The sequence below is a fragment of the Salarias fasciatus genome (genome assembly GCF_902148845.1).
Source record: "Salarias fasciatus chromosome 7 unlocalized genomic scaffold, fSalaFa1.1 super_scaffold_4, whole genome shotgun sequence".
NCBI lineage: Eukaryota > Metazoa > Chordata > Actinopteri > Blenniiformes > Blenniidae > Salarias > Salarias fasciatus.
In genome coordinates this window covers 27745014-27757713 of record NW_021941229.1, presented here as the reverse complement: position 1 = coordinate 27757713, position 12700 = coordinate 27745014, and the positions used below count along the sequence as shown (strand labels likewise).

Here is a 12700-nt window from a genome sequence, read left to right as displayed (position 1 = left end):
GGCTCCGGTGGTCCTGGTTCCGGGCTCCGGGGCTCCGGTGGTCCTGGTTCCGGGGTCCGGGCTCCGGGGCTCCGGGGCTCCGGGCTCGGCGGTCCTCCGGCCAGCAGAGGGCAGCAGCGGGCCGGTCTCCCCAGCGGCCTCCAGCGTCTCCGGGTCGCTGCCGGATGTGTTCCTGCGGGTCAGCCCGATCAGGTCGATCGATCCTCCGGTGAACCGACTCGTCGGCCGCCCGTCCGGGACCGCTCGCCCTTCACGCTTCATGCCCGCCTCCTCCCTCCAGTAGCCGGATCTCGCTCTACGGTGCCCCCCGACTCCCGTCCTCGCCCCGACCCCGCGATGGCCTCCAGACGGCCGGACAGCTTCGACGGGCTCGGATACCGGGGCCGCGACGACCCGCTGTACGGAGCCGGATACCCGGTCCGGAGCGCCGGAGCGCCCGCCGAGCTGCAGCACCACCACTGGGTCACCACGCCGCCGGACATCCCCGGCAGCCGCAACCTGCACCCCGGGGAGCGGGACGCCCGCTGTACGACGACCCGCAGGGGGAGCCGGAGCCCCGGGAGCCGCGGCCGGCTGGGGCGCCCCGCAGCCCGGCGTGCCGCCCGCCGGTGGGTCGGTGTGTTAGCATACAGGCTAATGGAGCTAGCGGGGACACAAGACTGCTTCTGCTGGATGAATCCGGCGCAGTTCAGGAAGAAACGTCTGAGGACGACATTTTATTAGAAACATTATGGAGATATTTCTGCAGTATAGCCTTTATAGTGGGAATCGGATGAAGTAGTGCTAACAGCTAACGAGGCTAACAGCTAAACAAGCTAACTGTTGACCAGACTAACAGCTAACGAAGCTAACAGGTGTTTTGACACTGAAGTCCTTAAATTGTTCCTGTGTGTGAATGTTGCTCTGGTGTGTGAATGTTGCTCTGGTGTGTGAATGTTGAGCTGGTGTGTGAATGTTGCTCTGGTGTGTGAGTGTTGTTGTTGCAGTGTGTGAGTGTTGCTCTGGTGTGTGAGTGTTGCTCTGGTGTGTGAATGTTGCTCTGGTGTGTGAATGTTGCTCTGGTGTGTGAGTGTTGCTCTGGTGTGTGAATGTTGTTGTTGCAGTGTGTGAATGTTGCTCTGGTGTGTGAATGTTGTTGTTGCAGTGTGTGAGTGTTGCTCTGGTGTGTGAGTGTTGCTCTGGTGTGTGAATGTTGCTCTGGTGTGTGAATGTTGCTCTGGTGTGTGAGTGTTGCTCTGGTGTGTGAATGTTGTTGTTGCAGTGTGTGAATGTTGCTCTGGTGTGTGAATGTTGTTGTTGCAGTGTGTGAATGTTGCTCTGGTGTGTGAGTGTTGCTCTGGTGTGTGAATGTTGCTCTGGTGTGTGAGTGTTGCTCTGGTGTGTGAATGTTGCTCTGGTGTGTGAATGTGATAACGTGTCGTCTTCTCTTCCTGTTCCAGAGCAGCTGAACCGCTTCGCCGGGTTCGGAATCGGACTCGTCAGGTATGTTTCTCCTCTGACAGCAGTGGTCTCCAACCTGAGGTCCTCCACCCACTCAGGGGTCTCCATAGGTCCCAGGGGGGTCCAGGTCTTTACAGTCCCACACTTTCTGTAGTTCATCCAGTCAGGGGGTCAGCGGGGTCAACAGGGTCAACCTGGGGTCAGTGATAAATTTAGTCATGAAAATCAGCATTCCAATTAAGATTTTTAAAATATGATACAAAACAGAAGAAATCAGTTGCTGCAGCTTTCCTCCTGTGTGTGTGCGTGTGTGTGTGTGTGTGTGTGTGTGTGTGTGTGTGTGTGTGTGTGTGTGTGTGCGCGTGCGTGTGTGCGTGCGTGTGTGTGTGTGTAGTCTGTTCACAGAAAACGTCCTGGCTCACCCCTGCATCGTCTTCCGTCGACAGTGTCAGGTAACCTCTGCTGGTGACATCACTTCCTGTTGATGTCAACGATATGCTAATGAGCTCTGACCTGCTGCGCTCTGATTGGCTCCTTGTCTCAGGTTAACTACCACGCCCGCTCCTACCACCTGACTCCCTTCAGCGCCGTCGCTGTGATGTACTCCATCACTAAGGCTCAGGTGCACACACACACACACACACACACACACACACACACACACACACACACACACACACACAGTTCTCAGTGTCTGTCACTGTTGCGGTTGCTCATGCCGGCTGTTGTCTCTGTGGCGGTTGCGGCGGCCGCAGGGCGTGCGGTCCCTCTGGAAGGGGATGGGCAGCACCTTCATCGTTCACGGCATCACTCTGGGAGCCGAGGGCGTCATCAGCGAGTTCACACCGTTACCACGGTAACCACATCCTCTGCAGCAGCCCGACCGCTGACCGCGACGCTCAGTAACTCTGTGTGTGTGTGTGTGTGTGTGTGTGTGTGTGTGTGTGTGTGTGTGTGCAGGGAGCTTCCTCACAGGTGGAGCTGGAAGCAGCTGGCGGGACATTTACTGCTCAAAGGGTCAGCTCCTCTTCCTCTTCCTCTTCTTCTTCTTCTTCTGCACTCTAAGTCCAGTCTGACCTCTGACCTCTGACCCACAGGTTAACAGCTGTGGTGGCTCTGCCCTTTTACTGTGCCAGTCTCATCGAGACCGTCCAGGTGAGTCTGTTACCATGGAAACTAGGGCTGGGCGGTATTAACAATATAAACCGTATGTTATAGAAATTTGGCCCACGGCAGGGATTTTGGTCAAACCGCCATAGCACATTACGTCCACTAGGTGGCAGTAATGCAGCGTTTTAGATGCCCGTTCCCAGAAGAAGTGTACAGAACAACAGCGATGGCGGCGAGCGGAGAACAGACAGAGGCAGAGCTATTGGAAAAGTTTGGTGTAACGTCTATAACATTGATCTGTAACCGGCGGCTGAACAGTAACATCTGGCCGCCAGATGATTTAGAGCAGGGTTTCCCAACCCTGGTCGTCGGGGAACACTATCCTGCATGTTTTGGATGTTTCCCTCGTCCGGCACACCTTTTTCAAAGGACCAGCTCGTCACCAAGCTCTGCAGAAGCCGGATCACAGTCCTGATCATTTGGATCCGGTGTGTTGGAAGAGGGAAACATCCACGACATGCAGGATAGGGTTCCCCGAGGACCAGGGCTGGGAAACCCTGATTTAGAGAATGTGAGGCAGCTGCTTCACGGAGGCAGTGACTCCGCCCACTAACCTGTCAGCATCCAGCTCCTCCTGAACCTCCTCCTTTACCTGTGGAACACCTGAAACCCTCCGATTCAGAGAACCACCTGCAGCTCCTGCTGCCTTCAGGGACGCCTCGTAAAAGTAGCTGCTGATAGCGGAGGCCTCAGTCAGCTGTTAGCTTAGCTGTTAGCCACCGATGAACAGGGATCAGTCAAAAAAAAAAAAAAATTTGGCCCGACGCCAAATCAAGTAGCCGACCACTGATCTGTGACCTGGACCTGGTTTGGGTTCAAAGTAATTTGATTTCTGCTGTTTAATAGTTTAAAAACTACTTCCTGCTTCCTTGCTTTCAGCGTGTTGCCGTGGTAACCACCAAGACACTCTTCTGCTGTACTTTGTACATCAAATCATACCCTGATAGAAGTTTGAGGCCCTCGCCCTCCCCTAGTGGAAACCACGGCGGTCCGCATGTCAAGCACTTTTTGATGTGTCCAGATAAGGAGGTCAGGGGTCACAAGGTCATGGGGTCAGGTGGTCTGAGTGTCAGGAGGTCGTGGGGTCATTCATGGGGTCAGGAGGTCAGGGGTCGCTGGTCCTGACGTGTCCTCTCCTGTGGACAGAGTGACATCGTGCGGGACGAGGCGTCCTCTGGGCTGCTGGACTGCGTCCGGGAGGGCGTGGCCCGCCTGCTGGGCGTCGGCGCCCCCCACAGCCGCCGCCTGCTGCCGCTGGGCCGCCTGCTGCTGCCCGCCGCGCTGCACGCCGTGCTGCGCTACGCCGTGGCGGCCGGCGTCCAGCGGGCGGCGCTGTGGCTGCACCGGCGCGGCCGGAGGGCGCGCCGAGCCGTCCGACCCGCTGGACGCCTACTTCCCCGAGCTGGCGGCGGCGTGGGCGGGTCTCTTGGCGGCCGACGTGCTGCTGTTCCCGCTGGGAGACGGCGCTGCACCGCCTGGCGCTGCAGGGCACGCGCACCATCATCGACGCCACCGACGGCGCCGTGGCGGCGGGCAACGGCGGCAGCCCGCTGGTCCGCCCGTCAACACGCAGTACGACGGCGTCCACGACTGCCTGCACGCCATTCGCCGCAAGGAGTGCGGCGCCGGCTTCTACCGCGGCTTCGGCGCCCTGCTGGCGCAGTACGCGCTGCACGGCGCGCTGCTCGCCGCCGCCCTGAGACGCTGCTGCGCCTGCTGCTGCTGGACGCCAAGACCGGCTAGAGCGCCGCCGCGGAGACGGACGCTGACCAACAGGAACACTCCCGCCGCCGCCGTCAGCCAATCACAAGCACCCATCAGCCTAGCTTAGCTTCACATCACTTCCTGTAGCAGCATGAACTTCCTGTTTGTAAATACTGACAGATGATTGGTCCTGTGGAAACGTGTCAACAACCCGCTGCTTCCGTTTCGGTTGTTTTTGTAAAAAGTTGTAAAAAATAAAGTTCTATGTGTTGCAAAAAGTTTAAGAATAAATTATTTGATCATTAAATCTTAAGCTGTTTTTCAAAATAAATGTCTGGATAAAATAAAAAATAAAATGTTTTGAGTGTTTCATAAATTGAAGCATTTGAAATGTTTAAATAGAAAAGTGTGCGTGTGTTTTGGGTTTTGTACCTGAATGAAACCATTCTGAGTGTAAACAGGAAGCATCATTGGATGTGGAGTTCCTCAGGGCTCCATCCTGGATCCTCCTTTATTTGATTTGAAGCTAATAGCGCCCCCTGCAGGCAGAAAGGTGAAGACTGAAGCCTTCAGAGTCTCAAAAGCCTGAGAAAATTAAAGTGAAGAGAGAAATCACATTAAAACCAGAGTTTCAGGAAAACAATTTTTTTAAGAAGTTAAAGCGATACTTCAACATTTTGGCAAATTGGCCCGTTTAGCGCAATTCATTAGTCATTTCGAACAGTATACTTACTTTTTTTGTGAGGGCGAGCTGTTGTTTATTCAGAGTTGAGTCGGGGAAGGTTTTCAGGACGGACACAATGGAAGTGGATGGTATTTTTGGTTCCCCCTCGTCAAACTCATCAAATACACAATATAACAACCCCAAAACACTTTGGTGGGCAAATTATAATCCGCACATTCACTACGCTGTGAAGTATTAATGCAAAATTACGAGATTGAGTTGTTTATGCGAAGATTGCTAAGACGGAACTACTTGTCTGGGCGTAGTGATTTCAAAAGAAAAAGTAGTTCCCAGTATTTGCTTCAGTGTCGTAACACTACAATATTATTTGTTGGTGTTCCACAGCGCAGTGAATGTGCGGATTATAATTTGCCCACCAAAGTGTTTTGGGGTTGTTGGATTGTGTATTTGATGAGTTTGACGAGGGGGAACCAAAATACCATCCACTTCCATTGTGTCCGTCCCAAAAACCTTCCCTGACTCACCTCTGAATAAACAACAGCTCGCCCTCACAAAAAAAGTAAGTATACTGTTCGAAATGACTAAATAATTGCGCTAAATGGGCCAATTTGCCAAAATGTTGAATGTTGAAGTATCGCTTTAAAGCGATTCTTCGACTTTTTGGCAAATTGGCTCATTTAGCACAACTCCTCAGTCATCAGAGCAGCAGACTGACTGTTTCTGTGAGGCGAGCTGTTGTTTATCCAGAGGAGAGTCGGGGAAGGTTTTCAGGACAGACACAATGGAAGTGGACGGTATTTTTGTTCCCCCTCGTCAAACTCATCAAATACACAATCCAACAACCCCAAAACACTTTGGTGGACACGTTATAATCCACACACTCACTACGCTGTGGAATATTAAAGTAAAATTACGAGATTTAGTTGTTTATGTGAAGATTGTTAAGACGGAACTACTTACTAAACATGGCGTCTGGGCGTAGTGATTTCAAAAGAAAAAGTAGTTCCCAGTATTTGCTTCAGTGTCGTAACGCTACAATATTATGTGTTGGTGTTCCACAGCGTAGTGAATGTGTGATTATAACGTGTCCACCAAAGTGTTTTGGGGTTGTTGGATTTGTAGAAAACCTGTAAAACATGTTGAATACTGAAAAAAATTACAAACATTTAACTCCTGTTGAAAACTAAATGTTTGAATCCAGTCCGGAACCACAGAACCGCCAGGAGAGCCAGCAGAGGACCGGAAGGACTGGATTTCCCTGAAGATCAATGATATTGATATTGAGAGTTTGGACCTCTCTGACATTTTATATTACAAAACGTATCCAGACAGCTTCATCCACGGTTATCATATAATTCTTCTGCTGGGAAAATATCATTTACATTGTAATAAATGGAAGAACAAAACACACTCCATTAACTATTTCAAAAACCAGTTTGACCTTTATTTTCTGTCTCTGAAAAGAGTGTCAGGTGCTGTTCCCAAAAAAATATGCTGTGATCTGTGATTTGATAGAAGGCCCAGACCAGTGGAGATTTAATTGACGTGAACTTGTGTTGATTTGCTTGCGCCATGTTTGATTGTTTGACCCCCCCACCCCCCACCCCCACTGTAATTCTTTTTTTTTTTTTTTTTTTTTTTTTTGCTTGTGCTATTTTCTTGATTGTCTGACTGTTTGCCCCCGCGAGAGTTTGTATAGGTTTGTTTTCTTTTTAATTAAAAAAAAAAAAAAAAAAAGGCAGAGGACCGGAAGGACCGGAGCGGAACCTCTGTGCTGCAGCCGTGGTTTGCAGTCGGACCCAGAAGCCGGCGCTCCTCGTGTGTTGTCTCCACGCTGCCCCGGTGTGTTCGGGTTCTGGGCCGCTTCTCCTCGGGTTCTGCTCTGTTCCCGGTACCGGAACATGTCGGCCGGCAGCTCGCTGTTCTCCGGCTTCCGGGTTCTGGGGATTTACTCCAACCACGTGCCGCACGCGCTCCGGTTCCACCTGAAGCACCGCGAGTTCTACCTGGTGACGTCATGCGGCCGCAGCTTCCACACGTTCAACGTAAGAAGTCTGATGGTTAACCCTGCTAAACTAACCCCGCTAACCTAACCCTGCTCACCTAACCCCGCTGTTCTGCCAAACTAACTTTAACCTAACCTGCTAACCTGACCCAGCTAATCTAACCCTGCTTAACTAATCTTTTTAAACTAACCCTGCTAATCTAACCCTGCTAAACTAACCCTGTTAAACTAACTTTGCTAAGCTAACTCAGCTAATCTAACTCTGCTAAACTAACCTTGCTAATCTAACCCAGCTAATCTACCCCTGCTAAGCTAACCCTGCTGCTCTGCTAACCCGTCGCTCTGATCCTGTCTTGTGTTCCAGGTGAGCCGGTTGGGCATCGTGTCTGTGAGTAAGTATTTCCAGTCTGTTTGTCATTCTGCTCTCTGATTGGCTGCTGGGAGGTAACGGTTTATGGTTGCCTAGGTGACAGCCTCCCAGATGACATCACATGTTTGGCGGCGGACCGGATGTTGGTGTTTGCCGCTGCCGGGCGACTCGTCAGCGCCTTCGCCCGAAACAAAGAGGTGAGAACCTTTAACTGTAACCCCCCCCCCCACACACACACACACACACACACACACACACACACACACACACACACACCAAGGTAGGGGTCACCTGAGCCAGCCCGGACAGGAGGACCCACACACACCACCCCCAGCAGCACACTCCCCGTGTGAAGGGCTGATCTCTTACTGTTACCATGGTTGCTAGCCCATCTCTGTGTAAAGGTGATGAGGCGTTACCATGGTTACTAGCCCATCTCTGTGTAAAGGTGATGAGGCGTTACCATGGTTACCAGCCCATCTCTGTGTTCAGGTGGTGAGGCGTTACCATGGTCACCAGCATGACGTGCGCCTGCTGCTGCCTCTGGGTGATCAGCTGATCTCAGCGGATTGCGGTGGTGATGTCATCGTGTGGGACGTCCAGGGAGGAGGTGAGTAGAGGGGGCGGGGCTTGGGACACACTCACCTGCTCAGGACCTGTACAGTTTCCCATCATGCCTCTCTCTGCCATGCAGACATTACCTACAGCTGCACTTTGACCCGACGACCTTCGACGTGTCGGCCATGATGCACCCGAGCACCTACCTGAACAAGGTGCTGCTGGGGAGCTCCCAGGGTGCACTGCAGTTGTGGAACATCAAGACCAGGTTAGCGTGTTAGCATGTTAACCCCCAGGCTGCACTACATTATACATGTTCTTTAAGTTCCAACAGCTGGAACCTGTTTTTGTCCTCAGTAAGCTGCTATACACCTTCACCGGCTGGTCAGCAGGGGTCACCGTCCTGCAGCAGGTCAGTACCACTTCCTGCCAGCTCACTTCCTGTCAGTACCGCTTATTGTGAGCTCGCTTCCTGTCAGTACCACTTCCTGTCAGTGCCACTTCCTGTTGGTCCCGTACATTTCCTCGTATTAAACCGATGCTGTTTGCTTTAACTTGATTTCCCAGAGTCCCGCAGTGGACGTGGTGGGCGTTGGCACGGCAACAGGTCGCATTATTATCCACAACATCCGATTGGACGAGACGCTGATGAGCTTCACACAGGACTGGGGACCAATCAGCTCGCTCGCTTTCAGGACTGGTACAGGAAATAGTCTGTCGCTCCTCCCACCCCCACCTGTATGGCCCCTCCCTCTACTCTAGACCTGCTTGACCCCTCCCTCTCTTCTATGACTCCTCCCTCTTGTCTGGCCCCACCCTCTCAGACGGCCCCCCCGTCGTGGCGTCCGGCAGTCCTCAGGGCCACATTGCATTCTGGGACTTGGAGCGCCGGCAGTTGGTCACTCAGCACAGACACGCCCACAAGACGGCCATCGCCGGGGCAACCTTCCTTCACGGTGAGCCGCTATTGGTCACCAACGGAGCCGACAACGCCATCAAGGTAGAGCCGGACGCCGGCGCTCCGACCTCGCTCTGAGGACGGAGCGCTGAGGAGCTGCTGTGTCTTCAGGTGTGGATCTTTGATCAGGAAGGGGGCGGGGCCAGACTGCTGCGGTGCCGGCAGGGCCACAGTGCCCCTCCCACCACCATCCATCACCATGGCAACGACGGGAAAAACATCCTCAGTGCCGGTAAACAAATGTCATGTTTATCTAATTCAACATACCAACATCCAGATTATGAACTTTTACTCTGAAGGTTGAAAAAGTGATAAATAGAGTTGATCTGGAGGAAGATGCTCTACTGGATGTGCTGGCGCCCTCTGCAGGTCAGGACGGGACGCTGCAGTCTTTCTCCACCGTTCATGAGCGATTCAACCGGAGCCTGGGTCACGGTCAGATCCTCCCTCCGCCTCCTCAGATTCCCTTCATCCTCCTCCTCATCCCTTCTTCCTCCTCTTCCTGTCTTCCTCCACATCCCTCTTTCTTCCTCCTCATCCTTCTTTCTTCCTCCTCCTCATCCCATCTTCCTCCCCTTCCTCATCCTCTCTTCCTCCTCATCCCTTCTTCCTCCTCTTCCTGTCTTCCTCCTCATCCCCCTTTCTTCCTCCTCCTCCTCATCCCTTTCTTCCTCCACATCCCTCTTTCTTCCTCCTCCTCATCCCTCTTTTTCCCTCCTCATCCCACTTTCTTCCTCCTTCTCAGCCTCTCTTCCTCCTCATCCCTCTTTCTTCCTCTTGATCCTTCTTTCTTCTTCCTCCTCATCCTTCTTTCTTCCTCCTCTTCCCTTCTTCCTCCTCATCCTCTCCTTCTCTTCTTTCTTCAGGCTCGGTGAACAAGAAGAAGGAGCAGAAGAAGAAAAAGGGGCGGTCCTACGAGGAGCTGCGTCTGCCCGCCATCACTTGCTTCGCCTCCGGTGGGCGCTCTGCCAGGCCCCGCCCTCTCACCTGCGCCCGCGCCCTGCTGACTTCCTGTTTCTGTTTGATTGACAGCCGTCGCTCGTCAGTCGGACTGGGATGGCATTGTGGCCTGTCACCGCGGTCGCCTAGCAACCACAACGTGGAACTACCAGCGCTGCACCATGGGAGCTCACCACCTGCAGCCTCCGGGCGTTGGACGGGATGCCGTCGCCACGGTAACAGTCACGCCCGTGCTTCCCGGAGCTCCGCCCCTGGCTCGGTGCTCTGGTCACCTGACTCCTGTCCGTTCCAGGCTGTTGACATCACTTCCTGTGGGAACTTCGCCGTGGTCGGTCTGTCGAGCGGCCGCGTCGACGTCTACAACCTGCAGTCCGGCCTCCACCGCGGTTGCTACGGCGACGAGGAGAAAGGTGCGTATTCCCGTTGGCCGTCAGTGATTGGCCGTCTCGGTGTCTCCCGCGGTTCACGCCAAACCCTCCCCTGCAGCTCACAGTGGCGCGGTGCGAGGCGTCGCCACGGATACTCTCAACCAGCTGACGGTGAGCGCCGCTTCTGATTGGCTGCTGAAGTTCTGGCGCTTCAAAACCAAGAAGCTGGAGGAGGAGCTAAAGCTAAACGCTGCGCCTGCTAGCATGAAGCTACACAGAGACAGGTGACGGTCAATCAGTTGCATGGTAGCAAAATGCTAACGGGGGACAGCTGTTAGCATTGCGCTGAAGCTTCTGTCTGTTTCAGTGGGATGCTAGCGTTAGCGCTGGATGACTTCACTCTGGTGGTCATCGACATAGAAACACGGCGGGTCGTCAGGAAGTTTGCAGGTCACCATGGCAACATTAACGACATGGTGGGTTTTGTGTCAGTGATGCTAACGATGCTAGCAGGCGAGCGCTCACGCCTCCGTGTGTCCTGCAGACGCTCAGCCCCGACAGTCGCTGGCTGGTTACCGTGGGGATGGACTGTACCATCCGGACGTGGGACCTCCCCTCTGGAAGGTGGCAATGTGCCGGCCCGCTGTACTTCCTGTCCTCATGATGACCACTTCCTGCCCCCATGATGACCACTTCCTGTTCTGTCCTCAGCCTCGTGGACTGCTTCCTGGTGTCCACGGCGCCAGTGGGCGTGTCCATGTCTCCCACTGGTGACTTCATGGCGACCACTCACGTGGACAGTCTCGGCATCTTTCTCTGGTCTGGACCAATCACAGTGCAGCGTTCGATGACATCACTGAGCCCTGTATGATTCAGCCAATCACAGTGGAGCTCTCCTTCCCCAGGACCAATAAGAGCCTGTGTGGGCCGGTGGGACTCCGCCCCCTCCCGGCCGACTACCAGCCCACCGTGGAGACGTTACCAGGCGTCGCCGCGGACGACCGCGAGGAGGAAGTGACATCAGAGGAAGCTGAGGGTGTGTACCAGTCAGCTGATCAGCTGGGGGCGGAGCTTGTGACTCTGTCGCTGCAGCCGGAGTCTCGGTGGAAAAGTCTGCTGCACCTGGAGGAGATCAAGGTCTGTTTACTGCTATTTACTGTCTGTTTACTGTTTGTTTACAGTCTGTTTGCTGTTTGTTTACAGTCTGTTTGCTGTTTGTTTACAGTATGTTTACTGTTTGTTTAGAATGTTTACTGTTTATTTACAGTCTGTTTGCTGTTTGTTGACAGTTTGTTGACTGTTTGCTGTCTGTGTGTCTTTACCGTGTCCAGCGGAGGAACCGTCCGGTGGCCCCGCCCTCCGCCCCGCCCTCCGCCCCCTTCTTCCTGCCCACCGTCCCCGGCGTCACTCCTCGCTTTGCGTCTCCCGCGGCGACGGAGCAGGAGACTCAGGTAGGCCTCTGAATGGACGAGTGTGTGCCGGGTGTCGTCCAATCAGAGCGCAGGACGCCGATGACATCGTGTTTCCTGTCTTAGTCCAAGGTGCTGTCATCGGCGTTGATAGGTCAAAGGTCGAAGTTCAGCACTGCTCTGGAGGAGGAGGGCGGAGTCTGGCTCCTGTGAGTTCGTCTTCTCGTCTCAGTGAAGTTTGTCTCGTTCAGATGAACCCGGAGTGTAACCGGCTCTGATTGGTCGATGTGTGCAGTCCGGCGCTCGCCGCGCCTCCTGAAGGATTGTGGGCCGTCGGCCATCTCCGTCGAGCTCGCCTGTCTCTCGCCTGAGGGGGGCGGAGCCAACAGCCTCCTGCGGGCCTTCATCCACATGATTGACAGCATGCTGGCCAGTGGGCGGGACTTCGACCTGGCTCACGCGTACCTGGCGTTGTTCCTGAAGGTTGGCCAATCAGAACGCAGCGCCGCCGCCCGCCGTCCTCCGTCCTGTTTGTCAACACTTCCTCTGTCTTTCAGCTCCACCTGCGCTCGGTGTCGCAGGACGCCGTCGCCATGGAAGCGCTGAGCCGCCTGTCAGCCCGGCTGGAGGCGGGGTGGGCGGAGCTACGGGCCTCCTTCAACCAATCCCTGTGTTTACTGTCATACACCAAGAGTGCTCTGCTGTGACACACACACACACACACACACACACAGTTCTTCTGGACTGATTTTCTGTTGACTGTCTTCTGAGATTGTTTGAATTTATTGTTTTACGTAATAAAATTCAAGGGGGCGTGTCCCACATGGGCCAATCAGACTGACTGTTGGAGCTGCACTGGGATCAGGCTGAGGTGGGGTCTGGGTGTGGGTCTGGGTGGAGGTCCGGGTGGAGGTTTGGGGGTGGGGGGGGTCCTCCTGAACTCCTCACCGCTGCTTCCCCCGGAGTCCAGCGTTCCGCGTTGATCTTCATCCTGGACTCTGCTGGAGGAGAACGTTCCAGAACACTGATCCCTTCAGCAAACCCAGGAGTCTGGAGACGAAGGACTCCGCCAG

General features: G+C 54.1%; 2 protein-coding genes across 2 annotated transcripts; both read left to right on the top strand.

Annotated features, from left to right (window-relative positions):
• The first annotated feature begins 139 nt into the window (after nt 1-139).
• LOC115382506 (solute carrier family 25 member 46-like) lies at nt 140-4673 on the top strand. The gene is given in 13 exon segments (XM_030084244.1): nt 140-516; nt 518-608; nt 1440-1482; nt 1835-1892; nt 1985-2062; nt 2196-2296; nt 2401-2457; nt 2538-2595; nt 3757-3968; nt 3970-4066; nt 4068-4164; nt 4167-4306; nt 4309-4673. Coding segments are annotated over 13 exon segments (1257 nt in total). The 5' UTR covers nt 140-336; the 3' UTR covers nt 4354-4673.
• A 2129-nt stretch (nt 4674-6802) lies between these two features.
• LOC115382507 (WD repeat-containing protein 36-like) lies at nt 6803-12451 on the top strand. Its single transcript, XM_030084245.1, is given in 23 exon segments — nt 6803-7044; nt 7369-7396; nt 7471-7571; nt 7867-7988; nt 8069-8200; nt 8290-8344; nt 8500-8632; nt 8757-8932; nt 9002-9122; nt 9260-9325; nt 9757-9846; nt 9923-10065; nt 10143-10260; nt 10337-10502; nt 10586-10694; nt 10763-10842; nt 10930-11037; nt 11124-11355; nt 11550-11669; nt 11754-11816; nt 11818-11836; nt 11923-12110; nt 12185-12451. Coding segments are annotated over 23 exon segments (2664 nt in total). The 5' UTR covers nt 6803-6900; the 3' UTR covers nt 12335-12451.
• The last annotated feature ends 249 nt before the right edge of the window (nt 12452-12700 follow it).